Source organism: Saccopteryx leptura, chromosome 3 (genome assembly GCF_036850995.1).
Source record: "Saccopteryx leptura isolate mSacLep1 chromosome 3, mSacLep1_pri_phased_curated, whole genome shotgun sequence".
Taxonomy (NCBI): Eukaryota; Metazoa; Chordata; class Mammalia; order Chiroptera; family Emballonuridae; genus Saccopteryx; species Saccopteryx leptura.
In genome coordinates, this window is record NC_089505.1 from 118,171,977 (window position 1) to 118,195,050 (window position 23,074).

The 23,074-nt window shown below is 53.2% G+C and overlaps 1 protein-coding gene across 2 annotated transcripts in view; it reads right to left on the reverse strand.

Annotated features, from left to right (window-relative positions):
* The window catches only part of SLC6A9 (solute carrier family 6 member 9), a 36,722-nt gene that overhangs the window by 6,947 nt on the left and 6,701 nt on the right, over nt 1–23,074 (reverse strand). The window contains exons 1-4 of one of the 2 annotated variants that reach the window (XM_066376081.1): nt 17,098–17,240; nt 10,921–11,077; nt 10,175–10,306; nt 9,521–9,794 (exon numbers count right to left, since the gene is read on the reverse strand). In XM_066376081.1, coding sequence (XP_066232178.1) covers nt 9,521–9,794; nt 10,175–10,306; nt 10,921–11,077; nt 17,098–17,142 — 608 coding nt within the window. In that variant the 5' untranslated portion in view covers nt 17,143–17,240. Of the gene's footprint in view, nt 1–9,520; nt 9,795–10,174; nt 10,307–10,920; nt 11,078–17,097; nt 17,241–23,074 lie in introns of those variants that run through there. The other variant, XM_066376082.1, reaches the window with a different exon arrangement.

Below are 23,074 nucleotides of genomic sequence, written 5' to 3' on the forward strand. Positions count from 1 at the left end.
AACCCCATGGGAGGAACACACCGGAAGGCTTCCCAGAAGAGGTGAGGTTTGAACTAAGGCTTGAGGAATGGGGAGGATGGGTGAAGAGGAGTGGAAGTGCATGTCAGGCTGAGGAAGGAGCACATGGCAAGACAGGGGGTCAGGAAACAGCACGGTCCTGCCTGGGCTTGTCAGTAGCTCAGACAGGCTGGGAGAGAAGGTGAAAGGAAGAGAGAAGGACAAAGGGATGGGAAGAGACCAGATCATATGAAGCTGGAAGTCAAGACTAAGTTTGAATTTTATCCTGAGGGCAACGGGAAACCTCTGAAAGGTTTTTTATAAGAGCACTCTCAAAGTCTCTCCTTAGTTCAAAACCTGCAGCAGCTCCCGTCTCTGGCCATGGAAAAGCCAAAGTCCTTACAGGGGTTCCGAGGCCCTATGTGATCCTTTGCCCCCTATCTGCCATCTTTCTGATCTCCTCACTTACTCTCTACCTTGCTCTCTGATCCACTTGCATTGGGATCCTAGTTTTTCCTTAACTATGTTAACCATGCCTCAGGACCTTTGCATATGCCATTCCCTCTGTCTGAAGTGCTCTTTCCTCAAATATTCATATGTACAGATAGGTATGTGATCTGTGTAGTAATGCAGGGCCCATGTTTAGAAAAGCCAAGTACTTGCTTTAATGCTTTAACACTGCCATCTTGAAATTCTTTTATTATTATTATTTTTTGTTTTCTTTTTTTTTTTTTTTTTTTTGTATTTTTCTGAAGCTAGAAACGGGGAGAGACAGTCAGACAGACTCCCGCATGCGCCTGACTGGGATCCACCCGGCACGCCCACCAGGGGGCGACGCTCTGCCCCTCCGGGGCGTCGCTCTGTTGCAACCAGAGCCACTCTAGCGCCTGGGGCAGAGGCCAAGGAGCCATCCCCAGCGCCCGGGCCATCTTTGCTCCAATGGAGCCTCGGCTGTGGGAGGGGAAGAGAGAGACAGAGAGGAAGGAGAGGGGGAGGGGTGGAGAAGCAGATGGGCGCCTCCCCTGTGTGCCCTGGCCGGGAATCGAACCCGGGACTTCTGCACGCCAGGCCGACGCTCTACCACTGAGCCAACCAGCCAGGGCCTTATTATTTTTTCTTAAGTGAGAAGCAGGGAGGCAGAGAGAGAGATCCCACATGCACCCCAACCAGGATCCACCTGGCAAGCCCCCTGGGGCTGTTGCTCTGTTGCTCAGCAACCAAGCTATTTTATTTTATTTTTTAAAGAAGATTTTATTTAATTATTTAGAGAGGTGAAAGAGAAGGAGGGAGGAGCAGGAAGCATCAACTCCCATATGTGCCTTGACCAGGCAGGCCCAGGGTTTCGAACCAGTGGCTTCAGTGTTCCAGGTTGATGCTTTATCCACTGTGCCACCACAGGTCAGGCCAACCAAGCTATTTTAGCGCCTGAGGTGAGGCCATGGAACCATCCTCAGCACCCGGGGCCAACTTGCTCCAACTGAGCCATGGCTGTGGGAGGGAAAGAGAGAAGTAGAGAGAGAGAAGGGTGAGGGGGAGAGGTGGAGAAGCATATTGTCACTTCTCATGTGGCTCTGACTGGGAATAGAAGCTGGGACATCCACAAGCCAGGTTGATGCTCTGCCACTGAGTCAATCAGCCAGGGCCTATCTTTAAATTCTTAACACATTTGAACAAAGGGTCTCATATTTTCATTTTGCACTGGGCCCATGACTTATGCAGTGGGGCTTGTAAACATGGCTCCCTCCTTCCCTTCCTTCAGGTCTTTATTCAGGTGTCTTCTTTGCCAAGCTACCCTGTGTAAAATTGCAGCCCTGACCCCATCCCAGCACTCCTCACCCACTTCTTTACAATATTTTCCTCTGAAGCACATGTCTTCTTCTATCATGCTCTAAAGTTTACTTATTTAGTTTGTCATCTATCCTCTATGGAGGCAAAATTTTTTGCCTATTTTTTTCACTGATGTATCTCCCAGTAGCTAGCACAGTGCCTGGCACAAAGCAGTGCTCAATAAATATTTATTGAATGAGTGAACATTGTGGTAAAAGAATTAGAAGGTAAAAAATGGGAAAAACTGGGGGAGACCACTATGGTTAGTACGGTTGTCCAGCTTAAAAATGATGAATAAGAGATAAGCTCTTGAGCCTCAGTTTCCTCACCTGTACAATGGGCCCATATACATATTAATACCAATCCAGAATAATTTGTAGATAAATTTAGGTAAATACAGGCTCCCTTCTTTCCCTTTTTACAGTTAAGATGTCTCAGCATACATAATTCATTCTTAGCTATTTTCATACACATCCCAAATCAGTTCTCAAATCTCATGACAACATTTTAAATACCTTGTTACTCTGTACCTGATGGGACAATGTTGCCAGTCTTGGGATTTGGGATTTGCAAAGCACTTTGGCCTACTTCCTCTCAGCCTCAAATCTTCCCCCAGGTCACCCTTCACATACTGACCTGCAGAGTAGGTCAGTCCAACACTTCCCTCTCCTACCCAAGGCCTGCCACTGTCATGGTTCATTCAAAAGGCATCAGAGGCCTGACCTGCGGTGGCGCAGTGGGATAAAGCGTCAACCTGGAACACTGAGGTTGCCGGTTCGAAACCTTGGGCTTGCCTGGTCAAGGCACATATGGGAATTGATGCTTCCTGCTCCTCCCCCTTCTCTCTCTCTCTCTGTCTCTCTCTCTCTCACTCCTCTCTCTCTAAAAAAAATCAATAAATTAAAAAAAAACAAAAAAAAAACAAAAGGCATCAGAGGCCCTGGCCAGTTGGCTCAGTGGTAGAGCGTCGGCCTGGCATGCAGGAGTCCCGGGTTCGATTCCTGGCCAGGACACAGGAGAAGTGCCCATCTGCTTCTCCACCCCTCCCCATCTCCTTCCTCTCTGTCTCTCTCTTCCCCTCCCGCAGCCAAGGTTCCATTGAAGCAAAGTTGGCCCGGGCGCTGAGGATGGCTCCATGGCCTCTGCCTCAGGTGCTAGAATGGCCCTGGTTGCAACAGAGCAACACCCCAGATGGGCAGAGCATCGCCCCCTGGTGGGCGTGCCGGGTGGATCCCAGTCGGGCGCATGCGGGAGTCTGTCTGACTGCCTCCCCGTTTCCAACTTCAGAAAAATACAAAAAAAAAAAGGCATCAGAACGACCCTGGCTGGTTGACTCAGTGGTAGAGGGTTGGCCCAGCATGTCCTGGGTTCTATTCCCAGTCAGGGCACACAGGAGAGGTGCCCATCTGCTTTTCCACCCCTCCCCCTCTCTATTCTCTCTCTCTCTCTCTCTCTCTCCCTCTTCCTTTCTTCCCTTCCCCTCCTGCAACCATGGCCCAGTTGGAGCGACTTGGCCCTGGGCACTGAGGATGGCTCCATGGCTTCCACTTCAGGTGCTAAGAAGAGCTGGTTACTGAGCAACAGAGCAACGCCCCAGTCCTGGTGGGGGTGCATGCGGGAGTCTGTCTCTGCCTCTCCTCCTCTCACTGAATAATAATTTTTAAAAAGGCATCAGAACCAGGCCATGGCTAAGGTCCTCTCCAGGCTCGCCATTGGTGGGAGAAGTTCAGGAGTTGTGGGACTACCAAGGAGAGACTAGACTCTTCGTCCCCTTCAGCAGTGCTTTCCAATTTTTTTTTATTTATGGCACAGAAAAAAATTATTTTGGCTCATTGGGGTAAACATACAAGGTCACTCAAACCTGAAAGCAACTTGGGTGGGGACTCTGATGGGACTCCATCAGGCTGCCCAGGCCCCGCCTGATGGAGAGCGCATCTGTGTTGAACAGCTCTGCCCACCGGAATAGCTGGAGGTCCTTCTGCTGCTAGTGCTCTGTTACTTAACTTCAAACACCAGCATTCAAAGTAATCACTTCTTGTTCAAAAAATTTTTTAACTTTAATTATATATATTAAACTGATAGTGTTTTATACCAGTGGTTTTCAATCATTTTGCATTTGGGGACTGGTGAAAATAGAATTATTTCAGGGACTGCTAAGGCATAAATCACCCTGAGCATTAATGAATTTGACTAAAATCATTGGGTCTGTAATCTTCATACAACATCAGGGTGGTTAACTCTTTTGCAAACTGGTACAAAATTCCTGGTGGACCTGTGGTTGAAAATCACTGTTTTATACTATTTTTTATTGAAATACTAGGGATTACAATACTAGCAATATTAGAATTACAGTACTAGGGATTAAAGAGTTTTGAAGACTAACCTGGAAACCAAATAATGAATTCTACCTTTATTATTATTATCATTTAGGTGAGAGGAGGGGAGATAGTGAGGCTGACTCCCACATGCGCCCTGACTGGGATCCACCCAGCAACCCCGTCTAGAGCTAATGCTCAACTACTGAGCTATTTTTAGCGCCTGAGGCTGATGTGCTCCAACAGAGCTATCCTTGGTGCTCAAGGCCATGCTCGAACCAGTTGAGCCACTGGCTGTGAGAGGGGAGGAGGGAGAGAAGGGGGAGAGGAAGGTGGGGAGAAGCAGATGGTTGCTTCTCCTGTGTGTCTTGACCTGGAATTGAACCTGGGATATCCATCCACCAGGCTGACGCTCTAGCCACTGAGCCACTGGCTAGGGCCTCAGCCTTTAGTTTTATGGCACTGTATTTAGTTTTGGGTTTTGTTTTATTTTTGGACCACATGCTTTTGAAATCAAATATTTAACCTAAGAACTCTTGGAACCCAGCATATTTACAAGTTGGTTCTCGAAGCAGCGTTAGTTTTGAATTTCCCAAACTATATGGTAAATACCTTGAGAACAGGACATCCTAACCTAAATCCTTGCATCTCCAGCAGTAAGCAATCATTGTACATACTGAGCATCTGTCACTGTTCGTAGTGATTTATGTTGCATTGTCTCATTTCACCTTTATAACAATAAGATAGGTGCTATAAGTATCCCCATTTAGTGGGCAAACAGCTAAGAGTTAGAGAGGTTTGGTAACTTCCCAAAGCCACACAGCTGGTCAATGGCAGAGCCAGGATTTGAATGGGGTCTGTGTGACACCAGACCTGCCGTGAAGACACTGGGAGAGGGGTGTTGGGATCCAAGTCCCACTGGGTGTTGGGTGCTGTACTGGAACCACAGGGGTTGTAGGGTTAATGGGCATGGTCAGGAGCTTAGGGCCTAGGAGCAGGATTCAGACCAGCTCACAGAGGACTGTAAATCAAGACTAAGTAGGTGGTGAGGGAGGGTGGATAGTGGACCAGAAGGGTGAGCAAGAGGCTGACATGTGCTCAGAAATCTGCCCTTGGGGCTTCTAACACTTTAGAATTGTTTAATCTTTCTTTTGTAAAATGGGAATATTTTTTTTTTAAAGATTTATTTATTTATTCATTTTTTAGAGAGAAGAGACTGAGAGAGAGAAGGAGGGAGGAGCAGGAAGCATCAACTCCCATATGTGCCTTGACCAGGCAAGCCCAGGGTCTCGAACCGGCCACCTAGGCATTCCAGGTTCATGCTTTATCCACTGTGCCACCACAGGTCAGGCAAAATGGGAATATTTTATAATATCTGCACAAGCTAGCTAATAGGGTATTGTAGGGTTCAAATGAGATCATGCAGCTTTCCAAGGGGTGTTGGAGAGTGTGGGCCAGAACACCTGCTGAGTAGCATTGATCTAATTCACACCAGGCACCAGGCACAGAGGAGCCAGATGGAACCCGGAGCACATATCCTGATGCAGCAATACTGCCTAGTTCCTTTATTTATTTATTTATTTATTTATTTATTTATTTATTTATTTATTTATTTATTTATTTTACAGAGACAGAGAGAGGGATAGATAGGGACAGACAGACAGGAACGCAGAGAGATGAGAAGCATTAATCATCAGTTTTTTGTTGCGACACCTTAGTTGTTCATTGATTGCTTTCTCATATGTGCCATGACTGTGCCTTCAGCAGACCAAGTAACCCCTTGCTCGAGCCAGCGACCTTGGGTCCAAGCTGTTGAGCCTTGCTCAAACCAGATGAACCCGTGCTCAAGCTGGCGACCTTGGGGTCTCGAACCTGGGTCCTCGGCATCCCAGTCCGATGCTCTATCCACTGTGCCGTCTGGTCAGGCAATACTGCCTAGTTCCTTAACCTCTGAATGTCAGTCTCTGAATCTGAAGAACAGGGATGATAATATTTTATGAGATAACATGCCTAGCACATAGTAGGTGCCCAAGAAATGGGGGCGGGGGTGCTCACTCCCTGCTTCCTTTTTTTTTTTTTTTTTTCTGTATTTTTCTGAAGCTAGAAACGGGGAGAGACAGTCAGACAGACTCCCGCATGCGCCCGACTGGGATCCACCCGGCATGCCCACCAGGGGCGATGCTCTGCCCCTCCGGGGCGTCGCTCTGTCTCGACCAGAGCCACTCTAGCGCCTGGGGCAGAGGCCAAGGAGCCATCCCCAGCGCCCAGGCCATCTTTGCTCCAATGGAGCCTCGGCTGCGGGAGGGGAAGAGAGAGACAGAGAGGAAGGATAGGGGGAGGGGTGGAGAAGCAGATGGGCGCTTCTCCTGTGTGCCCTGGTTGGGAATCGAACCCGGGACTTCTGCATGCCAGGCTGACGCTCTACTATGAGCCAACCGGCCAGGGCTCCCTGCTTCCTTTTGAAGTTAACCTGAGCAGGCCTCTCAAAGGTCATTTTCTTAGGCTGTCCAGGAGGGGGCAGCAGGGAGCCATCCTGCAGGCAAGGACTCCTGCTTGGTACTGCAACTAGGTAGTCAGGCTGGCTCCAGCTCCTGCTAAGTAGAGTTTGACTGGCCACCCAGTGAGCTCCCCACGCATGACCAGCTTACTTCTTCCCATCTGATTTCACTGGAGAAAATCCCTAGAACTTTTTCCTGGGTGGCCCCTCTGGGCTGGGAATCCCTGGCAGACAGCCCCATGGCAAGCTCCTCTGGAATATCCCTGGGGGTGTGGGTAGGGCGTTGTGCATTTGGGAGCCTCTAGGGAGGTTTACCCCCCAGTCTAGGACAAGTTGCCTAGTCCAGTGGTCCCCAACCTTTTTTGGGCCACAGACTGGTTTAATGTCAGAAAATATTTTCACAGACCGTCCTTTAGGGTGGGACAGATAAATGTATCACGTGACCGAGACAAGCGTCAAGAGTGAGTCTTAGACGGATGTAACAGAGGGAATCTGGTCATTTTTAAAAAATAAAACATTGGCCCTGGCCGGTTGGCTCAGTGGTAGAGCGTCGGCCTGGCGTGCAGAAGTCCCGGGTTCGATTCCCGGCCAGGGCACACAGGAGAAGCGCCCATCTGCTTCTCCACCCCTCCCCCTATCCTTCCTCTCTGTCTCTCTCTTCCCCTCCCACAGCTGAGGCTCCATTGGAGCAAAGGTGGCCCAGGCGCTGAGGATGGCTCCTTGGCCTCTGCCCCAGGTGCTAGAGTGGCTCTGGTCACGACAGAGCGATGCCCCGAGGGGCAGAGCATCGCCCCCTGGTGGGCAGAGCGTCGCCCCCTGGTGGGCGTGCCGGGTGGATCCCGGTTGGGCGCATGCGGGAGTCTGTCTGACTGTCTCTCCCCATTTCCAGCTTCAGAAAAATACAAAAAAAAAAAATAAATAAATAAATAAATAATAAAACATTGTTCAGACTTAAATATAAATAAAATGGAAATAATGTAAGTTATTTATTCTTTCTCTGTGCACTGGTACCAAATGGTCCATGGACTGGTACTGGTCCGCGGCCCAGGGTTTGGGGACCACTGGCCTAGTCCACACCATGCCTCAAATGCAGTAGAACACATAAGTGGGCATTTATTTGTTTAGTCCACGAGGGCAGTGTCTGTATGCCCATTTTCTCCTGCCTCCCCTCAGCCCAGTGCCTTCTGGTACCTAGTAGGTGCTCAAGAAATTATCTGTCCAGTGACTGACCGAGTGTGACTTGTTGTCTATGCGGTGAGCCCCCAGCCCCAAGGATAGTGAACCTGTTAGCACTCTTTGAATGTCTACAGCCCAGCATGGAGGAGGCTGGCACCGGGCAGATGGGCCTTCGGAGTTTGTAATCTGGGATGGGGCTTAGAGGATATCGACCTACTAGGACTTCAGTCATCACTAGGGTCTTGGCCATCTTTCCTATGGCTCTCATCCCTTAATAGAGAAAGTCTCAAACCCTCAGCCTGGCTTCTTCTTCTTCTTCTTTTTTTTTACAGAGACAGAGAGAGAGTCAGAGAGAGGGATAGATAGGGACAGACAGGAATGGAGAGAGATGAGAAGCATCAATCGTCAGTTTTTCATTGCGACACCTTAGTTGTTCATTGATTGCTTTCTCATATGTGCCTTGACTGCGGGCCTTCAGCAGACCGAGTAACCCCTTGATCAAGCCAGCGACCTTGGGTCCCAGCTGGAGAGTTCTGCTCATACCAGATGAGCCTGCGCTCAAGCTGGCAACCTCGGGGTCTCGAACCTGGGTCTCGAACCACATCTCAGTCCGACGCTCTATCCACTGCGCCACTGCCTGGTCAGGTGCTTCTTCTGTCTTAATACTCAGTATCCCACCTGTCCCCAACACCAGCTCCAGTTTGCCAACTCCTGGAGCTGCTTACTTGCTCACATCTCTTTTGATCCCTTCTCTACCATCCTCTCCTCCTCCTCTGAGAAGCCGCCTTACCCACTGCCTCTTATTTCCATCCCCTTAGGACAGACGCGCATGCTAGCCCCTTGTGCCCCCACCACACTCCTGTGCATACCTGCACCAGATCACCTGTCCCTGATATGATTAGCTACCTGTACTTCTCAGGGCAGGAGCCCTAGGCCATTCACACCCCATGGGCACAGGGACCTGGCAGAGCTATGCAGTGAATGTAGTGGTGACTGAATGAAGCTTACCCATCAGCCCCAAAGTCCTCTGCCCATGGGCTCCCCAACAGGACATGAAGAATTCCTCCAGGATGGAGGTCCTCATACCCACCCAGTTGGAACAGCAGCTGCACTTCAGCCAGCTCTGAGACTCTGGTCTCTGCTATCACAGAGCACAGTGGGGGCAGGCTGTCTCTCCTAAGCACCACTTGGTGATGACAGCCCCAGGCTCGGGACACTTCCATGGCTCCTTGCATTCTGCAGCATTAAGTCTAAGCTTAATTCATGTGAGTTCTCCAAGAAGGCCCATGCTCCTTCCTAGGACACCTTATATCCCACATACTTGTTACTCTCATCAGAACAGGTTCCCCTCAGTCTTAAGACCAGCCGTTGCTGATCTGGGCCCCAGGGCCTTTGCTTATACTGTTCTCACCGGAAAGCCATCTCTCATTTCCCTGATTCTCTTCTTCAGACTTGCCTGCCTGCTACTTCATTAGGACTTCCCAATTCAATATCCTGTCTTCTACTGTTCTCTGGTGTGTCAGCCCCTTCTGAACAGGCTGTAACCCCTTATACCTCTTCACACACCTCCGCCATGCCTGGTGCCCAGCAGAGGGCTGACTGTGCAGCAGGCACTACCGAATCTTTAGAGTGTTGCCTGATGGTAAGAGGGAGGGCTTGAGGCTTGGCACTAGGTATCCCCTCAGCACAGATCCAAAGGGGGCCTTACCTCCAGTACTCCTCACTAGGGCTGGTCCTCTGGAGGGTGCGGTTGAGCAGATGGGAGAGGTTGCCGGGCAGGGTGGCAGGCCGGGAGCCATTGGTGAGGTTGGAGGAGGCGTCCAGCACGCCGGCGCAGTCGGGTGTGTTCCAGGGGTTATTGCAGTAGGCCCAGGGCAGCACAGGTGTCATGGATGAGAAGAAGTAGTAGAAGGCGATGCAGATGACCACATTGTAGTAGATGCCAATGTACGTGGACACCACCATCATGCCATAGCCCACACCTGGGGGAGAGCGGGGGAGAGCAGCAGCCCTCACACATCTAGCTGAAGGAGGCGAGGTTAATTTTAAAAGGCCCAAGCAGCAGGCTTTCATGGAAGACACACAAGGGACAGATCAAGGCCTTGGCAAGGGCAAGCTGGGGGGTGAAGGGGTTTTGTGTATACACGTGGTAGGAGGGAAGGGTAGAGGCCAAACAAACATGGATCCCAGCATGTGTCCATGGCCTTGGCCATTGATGTGAGGCATGGGGTCAGCATCAGGGCCCCAAAGGGGTTGGCAGTGTTTGTACAGATGGGTGAGTCTACACAGCCCCCATATGCCTGTGTGTGTGTGTGTGTGTGTGTGTGTGTGTGTGTGTGTGTGTACCCAGCCCAGGCCTCACCTTTGAACATGGGGCTGATCCTCCAGACCCCCAAGCAGCCCTGACTTGCAAACTGGCCAAAGGAGAGCTCCATGAAGAAGAGAGGGATCCCGCAGAATACCAGCATGATGAAGTAGGGGAACATGAAGGCGCCTGGCAGGCAGGGAGAGGGCTGGCTCAGGGGAAGGCTGGGGCGATCCCTCCCTCTTCCTGCTTAGAACCCAGCAGCCAAACCTTTATAATTGGCTAGGATCCAAGGAAGGTGTGCCACACACTGATCAGGAACACGGGTCTGAGTCACACTACCCATGGCCTGTCTTTCATTTTGACAGAGACTCCCAGAAAGTCTGCTCTGAGCATAACCCAGCCCCCAGAGCCACCATGTTTAGGTGAGATTTGATGGCTCAATGAAGCAGTTTTATAAACATTAGTCACTGGGATCCTCAAATGTTCCTGAATTATTTAGGGGAGTAATTGAAACACAGGGGATAGAAGATGTGAAACCTTGAGAGGTTGAGGTGTTTTTCTTCACCTCTCCTCACCCTGAGGGAACGAGCTGGCAGGTCAGGCCCAAACAGCACATTGCCAGGGTCGGGGTTGTCTGTGCCTTAGGTAAAGGGCATCTAAGCCAGGGAAGGGGCCAAAGGAGATCAGGGCCAGATGACAGCCTATCTGGAGTGAGGTCTATGCCAGGGAGGGGCTGGCCCAAGCCCCGGTGGGTGGGATCTATCCAATTGGGTGGCCCCTGCCCTGTGCCCTCTGGGTACCTCCCCCGTTGCGGTAGCAGAGGTATGGGAAACGCCAGACATTGCCCAGGCCCACGGCATAGCCCACGCTCGTCAGTACAAACTCGATCTGGTTGCCCCAGTTGCCCCGTTTGAGGTTCTGGTCCTTCTTGGTGGCCTCACTGGGCACAGCACCATTCTGTGGGGACAGGAAAGAAAGTACCATCAGCAAGGCATTTGTACTTTCATGCTTGATCCACCATTCCTTCCCCAGTGGGGTTACTGTGGGCCCTCCAAGCTCCCACCCCCCACACTGGGTTTCCTTTCTGCTAGCAGAAGCCACAGGCAGGCCTGGAAGAAGAGGGGAGCAGGGAGGAGCAGCTGCCAGAGGGCACCAAGAGGGACCTCTCTCATCAGCCCCTGAACACACATGCCAGGGGCACCAGCCCCCTGAGTAGCTGCAGCCAACATCTGACAGGTGAGACACTGAGAGGGAGCCAGAGCGGAGAGCACCCTGGCCCCAGCCCCTCCAAAGCTTCCCCTTTCCCCTCTCGGTGAGGATCTGGGAGCAGCTGAGCTTCATACCAAGCAGCCAAGTCAAGCTGGGTACAAAGGGACCTGTGTCCAGACAGCCCCCCCCCACCCGCCACCACCACATTGCCAGGCTGAGCACGCTGCCCACGACAGGCGGCTGCAGAGGAAGGGATGCTGGACCCCTCCCCCAGCTGAAGTCTTTTTCCCGGGGGGCACAGGGTGGGCAGGGTTGTGGGGTGAGGAAGGGGGAAGCCACTGAGCTGGACCAGACATGGGGAGGACACTCTGAGTCTCAGGACGGGACAGTCCAATGGAGCCATCTGTATTGCCATGGCTGGGGGGCAGGCATGGGGATGCTGACCTGCGTAGGGTGGTGCTGGCCATGAGTTAGAGGAGGAGACCAGAGTTGTAGGTACCACGCCAGCCTTGGTGGATAGACTCCGCTAGGGGTAACAGAGGGCAGACTCCAGGGAAAGGTCCCCGAGCTGACAAGGGGAAGCCGCAGTAGCGGGTTGGCCAGGAGGGGCTGGGGAGGGCACCTGCCCCAAGGGAAGGAGGCCAGACCTGCCGGGGACCTGCAGGCCTGGGCTGGGTGGCCTGAGGTCTTGCTGAAGGCAGCCCCTTTTGGAACCCCCCCACCTCAGTTGAAAGTGGCTCAGCAATTTCCTTTATAAAAGTGAACGTGCTCTTTGCTTCTGCCATGCCGCTTGCACTGCTCCCAGCTGAGCAGATCCAGTCACCCTGAGCCAGAGGGATCTCACTAAGAGACATAGGGATCCCCAGAATCACCAACGGGAAGCACAGACAGAGTCCTGGAGTGACAGAGACAGCCTCGCAGAGATGGGCTATCCTGAGAAACAGCCAGGAGTCCCTGGTGAACACTCACGATCAGAGACAGAGCAGCATGGACTCTGAGAAAAACTCAGCAGTGACCGCTGACCCTCAGCTTGAAAGAGACATAGTCAAGGACAACTGTCATGCTGGCCAGTAAACAAAGAGTCCTGGTGCTTTGAAATGCTGTCGGACCCTGACACTGACTGACAAATGCCAAGGGGAGAAGTGGCTTCCTGGGGACCTGGGCGCCTTCCGGAAAGGCACTGGGGATGCAGACACAGGAGGCCCCATGCCTGGGGGAGGGCCCAGCTGTGCACTCTTTGCTCCCACAGTGGGTACATTTGGTCCCTCCTGGGCTTGCACACCGTGAGTCTGATAGCACAGACACCCCTGTGGAGCAACTGTCCTGCACGCCCAACCCAGCACTGTCCCCAGTAAAGACGCTGACCTTCACACCCTCTTGGGAGGTTTGGGGCACAGCCCCAGGAACTGTGGGGTCTCCTTCAAGGAGCACTCAGAGCAACTGGCAAGTTGAAAGAGCCTGCATTCCTTCATTCATTGATTCATTCATGCAACCGTGGAGATTTACTCACACCTGCGTGTGCCAGGCCCTACACCAGGCACTAGGAATTCAGCAATAAACAGACACACCACCCACTCAGAGCTAGAAGTCTAGTGAGAAGTAAGCCATAGATGAAATAAACAAATACATAATTTTATGAGCAACTCCAACCTGGCCACAAAGGGGAATTTCTTAAGTCACAGGAACATGAAGGAGGATAAGGGGTGGGGGTGTGGGCAGGGTGAGGTCAGGGAAGGCCACCCTGATGCAGAGGCTTGAAGGCCAGCTTAGCTAGGGGAGACGGTGGCTCACAGCCTAAGTGTGCCCTCTGTGACAGGCCCCCACAGAACCCGCCTAAGCCTGTCACCACCTCCCAGGGCCTCCTTTGGGACAAGCCTACCAATACCGCAGGGTCAGGGGGCATTTTTTTTCAGAGGGTGTGAAGCCTGCTTGGGGTAGTTTATCCATTCCCAAACAAATCCCAGCCAAACAGGGTTCCTACAATAACAGTTTCATTCTGTCCGAGGCTTGTTTACTTAGGGGCACAATGGGGGATTGTGGCAGCTGCAGAGTATATGGGTGGGGTCACAGAGCAGCGGTTACAGCTGTAAAAGACACAACTGAGGATCTAGGACAGGGAGGTCCTCAAGGTTTGAAGTTTGAGACCTCGCTCCTGGCCTCAGCCCCCACAACCCAGTGCAGCAGGAACAGACTTGGATCTCTGCGGTCTGCTCCTTGCCCGGGAGGGGACTGGGAGGGTGGTGATGCTCCCAGCCACGCGCCACGGGCAGCGCTCGATTGAGCCCTCAAGAGCCAGCGCGCTGTTAATGAGCAGCACACCACTGAGCATGCGCTAACCAGTTTGTGCCGGCTGCCACACGAGGAGGTGGGAGCCCCCAGCACAGGGACCTGGAACTGGGGGTTGAGGAATGCACTCTTGTGGGAAGTTTCCTACACCACCAGCGGTCTGCCCCGCAGAAGGTCTGAGAGATCAGTGAAATGACACGCTGCAGGTGGTGCAAGCAGCTCCCAGCAGAAACAGGACGCACGTCTGTTCCCTGGCCCTAAATCTCAGCACTGTGGTGCCTCACCTGTGGGAGCTGTAGATGCAACGCTCCTAGCAATGGGAGCCTTGCCCACAGACAGGCCTCTAACTTCAATTCTAGCACAAGCCACCTAGACTGTTCAGGCACCTTGGCTGGTGAGGGCTTGGTCCTCAGTGGAGGACAGAGCAAGCCTACCTTTCTCCAAGTTCACGGGAGGAAAGGCTCTCTAGAATGCACTGGGTGGGGCAGGGAGGACTGGTTTGGGGTACTCATTCTCTTCCTTCTCCAGCCCGGCCCAGGGACTGCCTGCCATTTCCTCCCGGGCAGCGTGGCCCATGGCTGACGAGCCTTTTCCAAGGCCGCATCATCCTTTTCTCCTTGTGTAATCTCCCCCAATCTAAGGCTTCTTCTCATTTTGTTTATCAGCTGGGTGGACAGCAGTGTCAGTGATACTGTCCCTGCAGTGGTCGCAGTCTCTGAAGTCACCCAAGAAAGAATCCCTTTCTGCTCATGGTTTGACCGGGACTGGTGACCAAGCTGCCTCGCCCAGCTCAGCCTCGACTGGCCAGGCTCAGGTGTCTCCTGTCCATCACCCGTCCCCCGCCTGCCCTTCCCTGCTCCCCCTCCCTCCCTTGCTCACACCTTGCTGGTGAACCAGGAGGGCCTGGGGCCCCTTGGGTGGGCACCTCCTCTCCAGGCTCGCTGGGCAGTCCCTACCCTCACTCCTGACTGCCCCACCACTGGCCTGGCCTGGTGGGTGGTCTCCAGGATGGGGACGACCCTGCCTCGTAACCGAGCCCCCCTAGACCAGGCAGAAGGCAGGCGTTGGAGCTCTTTCTAAAGTGACCTCCATACATAGACACACACATCAGACCCTCAGATGCCCCTTCCCCACAGAAACAATCATTGAGGCAGAGGCAGCAGTGTCCACCCCTGCACAGGACTTGTGACTTGTGACCTGCCTTGGGTTAACAAACCCCCACCCCTGGCAGTCACTTACATAAATCCTTTACATAGCCCTCTGCCCGGCTTATTCACTGCTCTGGCTGAGCTTCTGGGATTAAGGCTGTTCAGCTCCCAGGGCAGAATCCGGATCTCCCACTATGCCCTGGGCTCGGCAGGGCCGGACCCTGCCCCGGGGGTAGGAACCCTGGCTTTCTGAAGCCTGCTGCCCCAGTGACCCTGGCAAGTCGCTTCCCCTCTCCGTATCTCAGCACGCTTATCTATGAGATCAGGGGAAAGGCTAGACGACCTCAATACACTCCATATTCTGTAGTTCTGCCTTGCCTGAAATTTTGCTATTTCTGACTCTCTCCTATATTTTCCATTAGTTTCCATGAGCTTTCTAGACTGCTTTTTAAAATGTTATTGCTTTTCTTTTGGATTATAAAAGCATTATAAGCTTATCGCACAAAAAAGTTGGAAACTACGGAGAGGCATAAAAGAGGAAACAAAGTTGCAAAGCCTGCTCTCTGAGGCGAGCGGCTCCACCGCAGGAGGGACCCTCTTCTGTCCATGCACGACTTAGAGAGGGCCCAGATGTCTACCCCAGGCTACCGCTCGCTCTGGCTCCTGACTCCCGCCCGCCCAGCTCAGGGTCCACGGGATATTTCTGTGAATTGTGAGCTCCCTCCTCCTGCTCTCAGTGGACACTGAGGCATCCTGGAGCGGCCTGGCTGGGCAGGCCCCCTGGGAGCCAGCAGGCTGCTTGTTTGGGACTCTGCAGCCCCAGGGTTTGCTCATGGGATGAAGTCCATCCAAGACAAACTTTATGGAGGAGAACGGGCAAGACCCCACATCCCAGACTGACCTGGAGCCAAATCCAGATCACTGGCAGCTTTCTCCGAGCCCCAAGGGGAAATTTAAGCAGAACAGTCATTACAGTAAATTGTGGCTGCCTCAGAAGAGCCCGTGGCCTCCTCACACCCCTCGTTGCTTGTTCCCAAAGTTCTCTCCCACCAGTCCAGGGGCCCTGGTGGCCCTTAAGGTAGCACCTGTCCTGCAGTGGCACAGCCTTCCATTTTCCATATCCAGGCAATTACTTTCACCTTCTTATCTAGACATGGGAAAGAATCAGGGTCACAGCCAGATGAGTGGAACCACGGAAAAATCTACCTCAGGCCTAATCAGTGCACAGGGCCATTCGTGCATCCTGCCTCAAGGAGAACCTCAGTGTAACGCCTGGGCACCTATCTGGAGTCCAAGCCCTCGTACAGCAGGTGAGAGAGGCAAGGATATGCCTTGTGCTCTTTCACCCCAGAGCCATGATTGGCAGTGACCTGCCAGTTTCGTGAACAGCAGACAGAAGACACCCCCCCCCCCAGTGTGCCAGGCTCTGCTCCAGGTCTTGAGGAGCAGTAATGGGGGACATTGGGTGGGCCCTACCTCTGTTCTAAGAAGCCTAGTGGCCTGTTCCATGCAGCGGCAGCCGTGGGCAGTCTCCACCCCCGTTGGTTGGCAGCAGGCTGGCACTCTGGGAAGTGGCCCTGGTTTTTGACCCTGGCAGTCCTGAGGTTTGAGGGCAGCTCTGTATAAAGCTTCTCCCAAACTGAACCCATATATTTCCAGAGGACATTTCTTCTCTTGCTTTCTGAAGGTCAAGGTAGGATGACCTACAGGGTGGAGGGTGGCTTCCTGGTCCTTCCATCCTTGCTGCCATCAGCCCCATTGTGCCTGACAACCTGCCCATCCCTAGCTTCCAGGGATGAGGGCACGCCAGCACCCGCCGCAGCTGGGTGCTTGCTCTGGACACTGGTGAACATGCCATGGGGTCTCTCTCCTTCCAGCTGAGTCTCGCCCTATCCCCTCCCCCCATCCTCACCACTGAGTCCATGTACCATGTCCCCCTGCCCCCTCACCCACTCTCCCCATAGGAGTAACTGCCGTGGCAGACAATGGGGCTGTATTGATTAGTACAATTCCTGGGCACCTCCGGTCCGTCTCCCCGGGAGCTAGGACAATGCAGCTTTGATACACAGAGCAGATTCTCAGCAGGTCCTTGGGCTGGGGGAGCCCTCACCCCCCCACTCTCCTCCCCCATGCCCCCCCACACAGCTAACTCTTCCTGCACTCCTTTGCACAGTGGCAACTTTCTGGGTCACTTTGGCTGGTGTCTGTCTCACTTGCTGGCTGTGCCTGCCCCTCCCTGGCACAGATCACTCAGCCCCTCTCCCCACCCCCAGCCCAGCCTCCCAGCCTGCCTGGCACCAGGGAGAGGGCTCAACCTTCTGGAAGGTGACTGACCTGTTCTTGGGAGGAGGGGGTCACAGGTCCACGAGCTGCGGCCATCCCGGGTGAGCACTCAGAGAGGAGCGCGGAGCACGCGTGTCTCCACCGCTCATTCACACCTCTGCCAGCTCCAGGCGACACTGATGCATCTCCTGCCTCTCCCATGCCTCTCCCACTGCCGGCTGGGCAGCAGCAATTACTTTCACCTCATCTCCTCCCGAAGCTCTGCCTACCCCTCCCCTGGCCCTCCCCCTCCGGCCAGTCCCCACGCAGCCCAGCGAGGGTGCTCCAGAGCTAGAGTGAGGCATGGGGTTTGTTGTGTTTTTCTCTTGTTCTCAGCAAGTTATTGGAACAAAACGCACTCAAACACACACTCACTCACCACCACAGAATGAGGCAGAGCGAGCTCAGGAGACAGTGAGGGCAGCTCGCTTCTCTCCCAGAGCTGGGCCTTACGACTCAGATGTGCCCGAGCCCATAGGCCTGGCACTTGGCGGGCTCCTGGTAGGGTGGTCGGGTGTCACTGGGAGCTAGAGACGAGGGGCGGGAAGAAGTGGCGGTGCAGCCCCAGGGCACTACCAAGGCATCGCAGACTTCTTAGAGAGTGGTGTGGTCTGGGGAGCACTGGGCTCTGGAGTCGTCTCCCCACCCCAGACTTGGGGGTCCCCATCCAGCCAAGATGAGGGGGCATCCTTGTGGGAGAATGTGACTGATGGTACAAGAAAGCTCTAGCCTAGTGAACTCTGTGTCCACCTGTCTGAAGAAAGATGGCATTAGCCAAGGGGGTGGTCACCACAGAGTCCAGACAAAGGGAGGCCATCAAAGAAGGACCCTTTGGGGTTTGTACTGCGCTGCCCAGAACCTGAGGTGTTACTCTAGGAGTGTGTGCTGCATGGGCTGAGTACAGCCCAGCAGGTGTCACCATGACTGGGGCGGGGGCATGTGACTCAGACCCATCCATCCCTCTTCTCTAAGGCTACGCTCACTGGTCAGACTCTGGCTGACGGTGAGGCACCACAAGCCAGGGGCTGGGAAGGCGGGCATGAGTGTTCTGGCCCTGGGAAGGTATAGCTCTTTTTGGAAATTGACAGTTTGGCAGAGGGCCTGGCACATGGTAGGATCTCAGTAAACTTCCATTAAGTGGAAGCATCTATGAATTCTGATGCAAAGAACAGCTTTCCTATGAGTTTGGTAAGGGTAATGACTCCAAAGGGAACAGGGCAGGATGACATTGAAATAAGAAAGGGTACCGGCTTTAGAGTCAGATAGACGTGGGTTCAAACCCCAGCTCTGCCAGTTTCCCACCATATATAACCTTAGGCATGTCACTTAACATGTCTAGTTTTAGTTTCTTCATCTCTAAAATGGGTATAATATCCACTCATTATGGAAGCTAGTGAACATTAGTAATACTAGGAAGAGATAATACATATTAGTGAGCCAGACACGGTGCTAAACACTATATATATATATATATCTCTCAACTCATTTAATCCTCTCAACAACCCCTTCAGGTAGGTACATTTTTATCCCCATTTCGGGGGAGAAGATGGATCAGCCTTGGCTTAAGGAAGTATTCTAAGAATGGCCTCAGACCCCACTGACTCAGCCACTCACTGGGCCAGCCTTGTGCAGCCAGGTCCCCAGACATGCTCCCCTGACTTCCTGCGGGCACAGACTGAGGGCCAAGGCCCTGGCTGGGCCACTGGCTCCAGGAAGGCCCAGTCACCCATGATGCCCAAATGCTCACTTCCACCCAGGGTGGGCTCTGGGCTCTGGCTGCCCTGGCCTGGGCCAGATGCCCAGAACAGGCAGCCCTGGCTGGATGGCTTTCTCTAGCTCTGGCCATGGGGACAGGAGGCGGCAGCAGCCCAGCTGGGCCTTGGCCGTAATGAGGCCTCATTAGTGGGATCCAGCTGCTCCAGCCCCACTTAGGGAGGCCAGCTCCCCCAGCCCCCACCTTTGACTTTTCTTAATACGAGTGGGCATGCTTCCAGAGGGGCAAGGAGTCTAGGGGCTTTGTGCCCTGTGACTCTGGGGAAGGTCTTGCTGAGCTAGGACTCAGGAGTGCTGGGGACGGGAAGAGGGCTGCAGGGAGGCTGTATGCAGGGAGGTGAGGGCACAGGACTGAGCAGGTGGGTTTGGGGGGCAGATCAAGGGGAAGGGAGGACAGGGTCCTAGGTCCAGAGAGGAAGCTTGAGGAAGGAAGCTTATCCTTTGGGTCTAGATAGTGTCCATTTCACTGGTGAGGGGCAGTTGCACATCTAGAATCATCTAGTTGATCATCTAGGCTGTCCTGGTTAGGAGAGCACTTTCTCTGTGCTAGGCCTATAAAAAGAAAGCACCCACTATGTGCCAGGACCTGTGTTAGCAGAGTGCTCATTATGAGCCAAATCCAATGCTAGAAGAATACACAGTGTGCCAGGTTTGTGCTAGGAAAGCACTCACTGTGTGCCAGGACCTGTGTTGCAAGCCCACTGTGTGCCAAATCCAGTGGTGGGACAGCTCTCACTGTGTGCCAAGAACTGTGTTGAGGGAACATTCACTGTGTGCCAGCCCCATGCCAGTGAGTTCCTGTGGTATGCTAGGTCCCGCACTAGGTGAGTGCCCCATGTGTGCCAAATTCTGTGTCAGATGAAGACCCAATGTATGCCCAGTTCTGAGCACGGTGAGTGCCCACTGTGTGCCTGGCACTGTGCCAGATGAGCACCCACTGTGTAACAGGCTCTGTACTAAGAGAATAGCCAAAGTATGCCAAATCAGTACTAGGTAAGCACTTGCCACATGCTGTGACCCATGTTAGGTGAGTGCCTAGAAGGTTATAGGCCTTCTAAGGGAGTGTCAGAGGTGGATTTAACGGCAGGCGCACTGGGCACGTGCCCTGGGCCACGACTTCTGAAAGGCCCTGCAAAACCCCAACTTTATACTTTTTTCTAATGTAAGGGGCCCAATATTTTCTTCTGTGCCAGGGGCCTCAACTGACCTTAATCTGCCTCTGGGGAGTGCCCAGTGTGTGCCAAACCTATGTTAGTTGATCACATGCCACATGCTAGGACTTGGGCTGGGTGAGTACCCACTGTGTACCAGGCCCTGGCATGGAGGCTGTTGACAAGAGGTATCCAAACTTTCATGTCAAAGTAGAAGAGGTCAGGGTGGGGCAGTCCCAGGCCACTTGTGATGCTTGCACTGCCTTCTGGGATAGTTTAGATTGTCTGGCACCAGGCCCTAGCCCAGGTGACTGTTCTGATTCATCACAAGGCTGTCCAGTGCAGAAGCAACCAGTGAGTTCTAGGGAGAGACCAAGGAGGCTCACCAAGGCCTCTGCTGCCCAAGACACTAAGAATGGGGAGTGGACAAGGGGAGGAGACTGAGTCAATCAGCTTGTGAACTTGGTATGAAGCTGCAGGGTTAAAGCTGACCCAGTGGGGCTCTTCTGTCCTGGCCTCCTCTCCTCCAGCTCCCTGTCCTCTGAGTCCCAAGCAGCCTCCCCACCACACGTGTACAGAGGTATGAAGTCTCCATAGAAGGCCCACCCCACTCACACACCCCCAGTGCCCCTAAGCATCCCAGCTGCTCCCAGGCTTGGAGGCACCCTGGCCAGCTGGGTTCTTGCACGGCCCTGTCCTAGGAGCCACTGAGGCGTGAGGGAGGCAGCTGAGCTGGCCTGGCAGAGACCATCTGGGCTGGGAGTGGGGGGAGGGACACGTGCAGCAGGCATGTGGCCCTGGGCACGTGCTGCGAAGTGGCTTGCTCCTCTATAGGGCACCTGCCACATGCAGAGCCAGGCAGAAGCTCTAAGGAAGACTGTTGACACTGAAAAGACCCAGGGGTCCCATGTTCTCACACCCAAACCTAGAGCAAAGAGGGGTGGAAGTGAGGTCCATCCTCAAAGGGAGGCCCACTCCTACATAACAGGGCACAAATGGCAACAGAAGTCACTAACCTGGGATGATCCAAGTGCCACCGGCCTACATGCATGACCCTTAGCGCCCTGTGTTCTACCCCACCATGGCATCCTGAGGAGGGCATGTCTGAGAGGAGCATCCTGAACCATGTGTCCTTAAGGCAGTGGTTCTCAACCTGTGGGTCGCGACCCCGTGGGGGTCCAACGACCAAAACACAGGGGTCGCCTAAAGCCATCGGAAATAAACCGCTGCCTTAGGGGAACACAGCACCCAATAAAGTGCCGCTCAGCTGCCTAGGTCAGCTAGGAGAGATGGCTTTCCTCAGAGGCTGTATCCTAGAGACAAGCACTGAATAGAGGAGGCTTTGGTTTCAAACTGGGACCCGAGAATAGCAGAATAGCGTAGCCCAAGGTCATCAGCAGAACTGAAAAAGAGGCAGGAATAGAATCTCAGCAACCACGGGGATGCCCAGGGGACAGATGTTATGAGCTTAAAACGAAGCAGCAGCGGGCAGAAGCCAAAGGGCAGAGGGCACGAGGAAACCGACCCCCAGCTATCTTTAGGCACATCCTGGTGCTGGGAACGGAGTCCCAAAGTAGCATTCCCTTCCACAGACAGGCTGGCCTGCAGCTCTGGGGAGCTCAGCTCTGGCAGGGATTCTGGGACATTGTGATTCATGCTCCCTGTGGCCCACGTGGGTCCCACGTCTCCCTGCCTGATTGCCTCAGTCCTTTCAGGGTAACTCCAGAGAAAGAAGGGCAGCCAGGGAGTACGCAGAGGGCTTCTTGGGTTTCACGGAGCTCAGACTCTCTAAGTAAGAAGGCAGAGTCATATTCCGCTTCCTAGATAGGCCCTTGGTAATCCCAAGACTTCTATGAGAGAACAGGGGCCTTTTTTTGGTTCTATCACAACATCCCCCCCCTAGCAAGTGCTCAGGTCATGAGACCCCCAGCTCTGCCTGTTTCCGTTCAGGATGGCTCAGATATACTTTCAGAAGCGTGGTTCATTCAGACTTGTTCCAGGGAACCAGAACAGGCCCGAGGGGCAGGCTGAAGGGCCCTGAGCCTGGAGCAGAACCACTGTGGATGAAAAAGAGACCACAAACTAAATCTGACAAGCTCAGGGGAGGCCTGCACAGCGGACTCAACAAACTCAGAGCCCTAAGGTCACCTCATAGGATGTCGGAACATAAAAATTCCTAACTAAAAGTAGGTCATGGTGGATAGTCACTTCCAAGGTATGTAGCTTCCAGTCTTGACCTTAAGTGAGCCTGTATATATATTTTTTGCGTCTAAGCTAACATACCTTTGAGCTCTCAGAGGTAATTTCCTTTTCCAGACCCCTTGGGGCACCACGACCCACACCAAAGCACAGACCACAGAACTCCTTATTGCTATCTTGTTCCCCTCATACCGTCTCTATGTGCACGGAAGGTTCCTTGTTAACCATCCTGTACCCACCAGCTCCACTTTTACTCTTTACCCAATCCCAGAGGGTTCCCTGCTTTGCATTCTCCCGCCACTTCCCTCATCTACCACCAGTGAATTTCCTGAAAGCCCCCCCCCCTCCGCCCCTTACATCTCCTCCTTTGATTGTAATGTATAACATAAGCTGTGAAACTGCCGTTCTCTGGAGCATTTTCTCTATCCACTGAGATTTGCTTCCTGGCAATTGTCATCAGTTTGGCTCAAATAAACTCATAAAAATTCTCTGTATGTTTGGAGTTTCTTGTGATACCACCTAGCTAACTGTCCTCAAACCATTTCTTTGGACTAGGTCATTTGAGTGCCAGAAATCTTTGGTGACAGCCAGCTTGTCTTGTGAGGGCTCAGCAGAGATCCTAGCCAGGCACCCCCAAACTACGGCCCGCGGGCCACATGCGGCCCCCCCGAGGCCATTTATCCACACTTCTGGAAGGGGCACCTCTTTCATTGGCGGTCAGTGAGAGGAGCACTGTATGTGGCGGCCCTCCAACAGTCTGAGGGACAGTGAACTGGCCCCCTGTGTAAAAAGTTTGGGGACCCCTGCTAGGCCAATCAATCCTTAATTGAATGAGAAAAGTAGCAGAAGGAATTGATGTGGGAAAG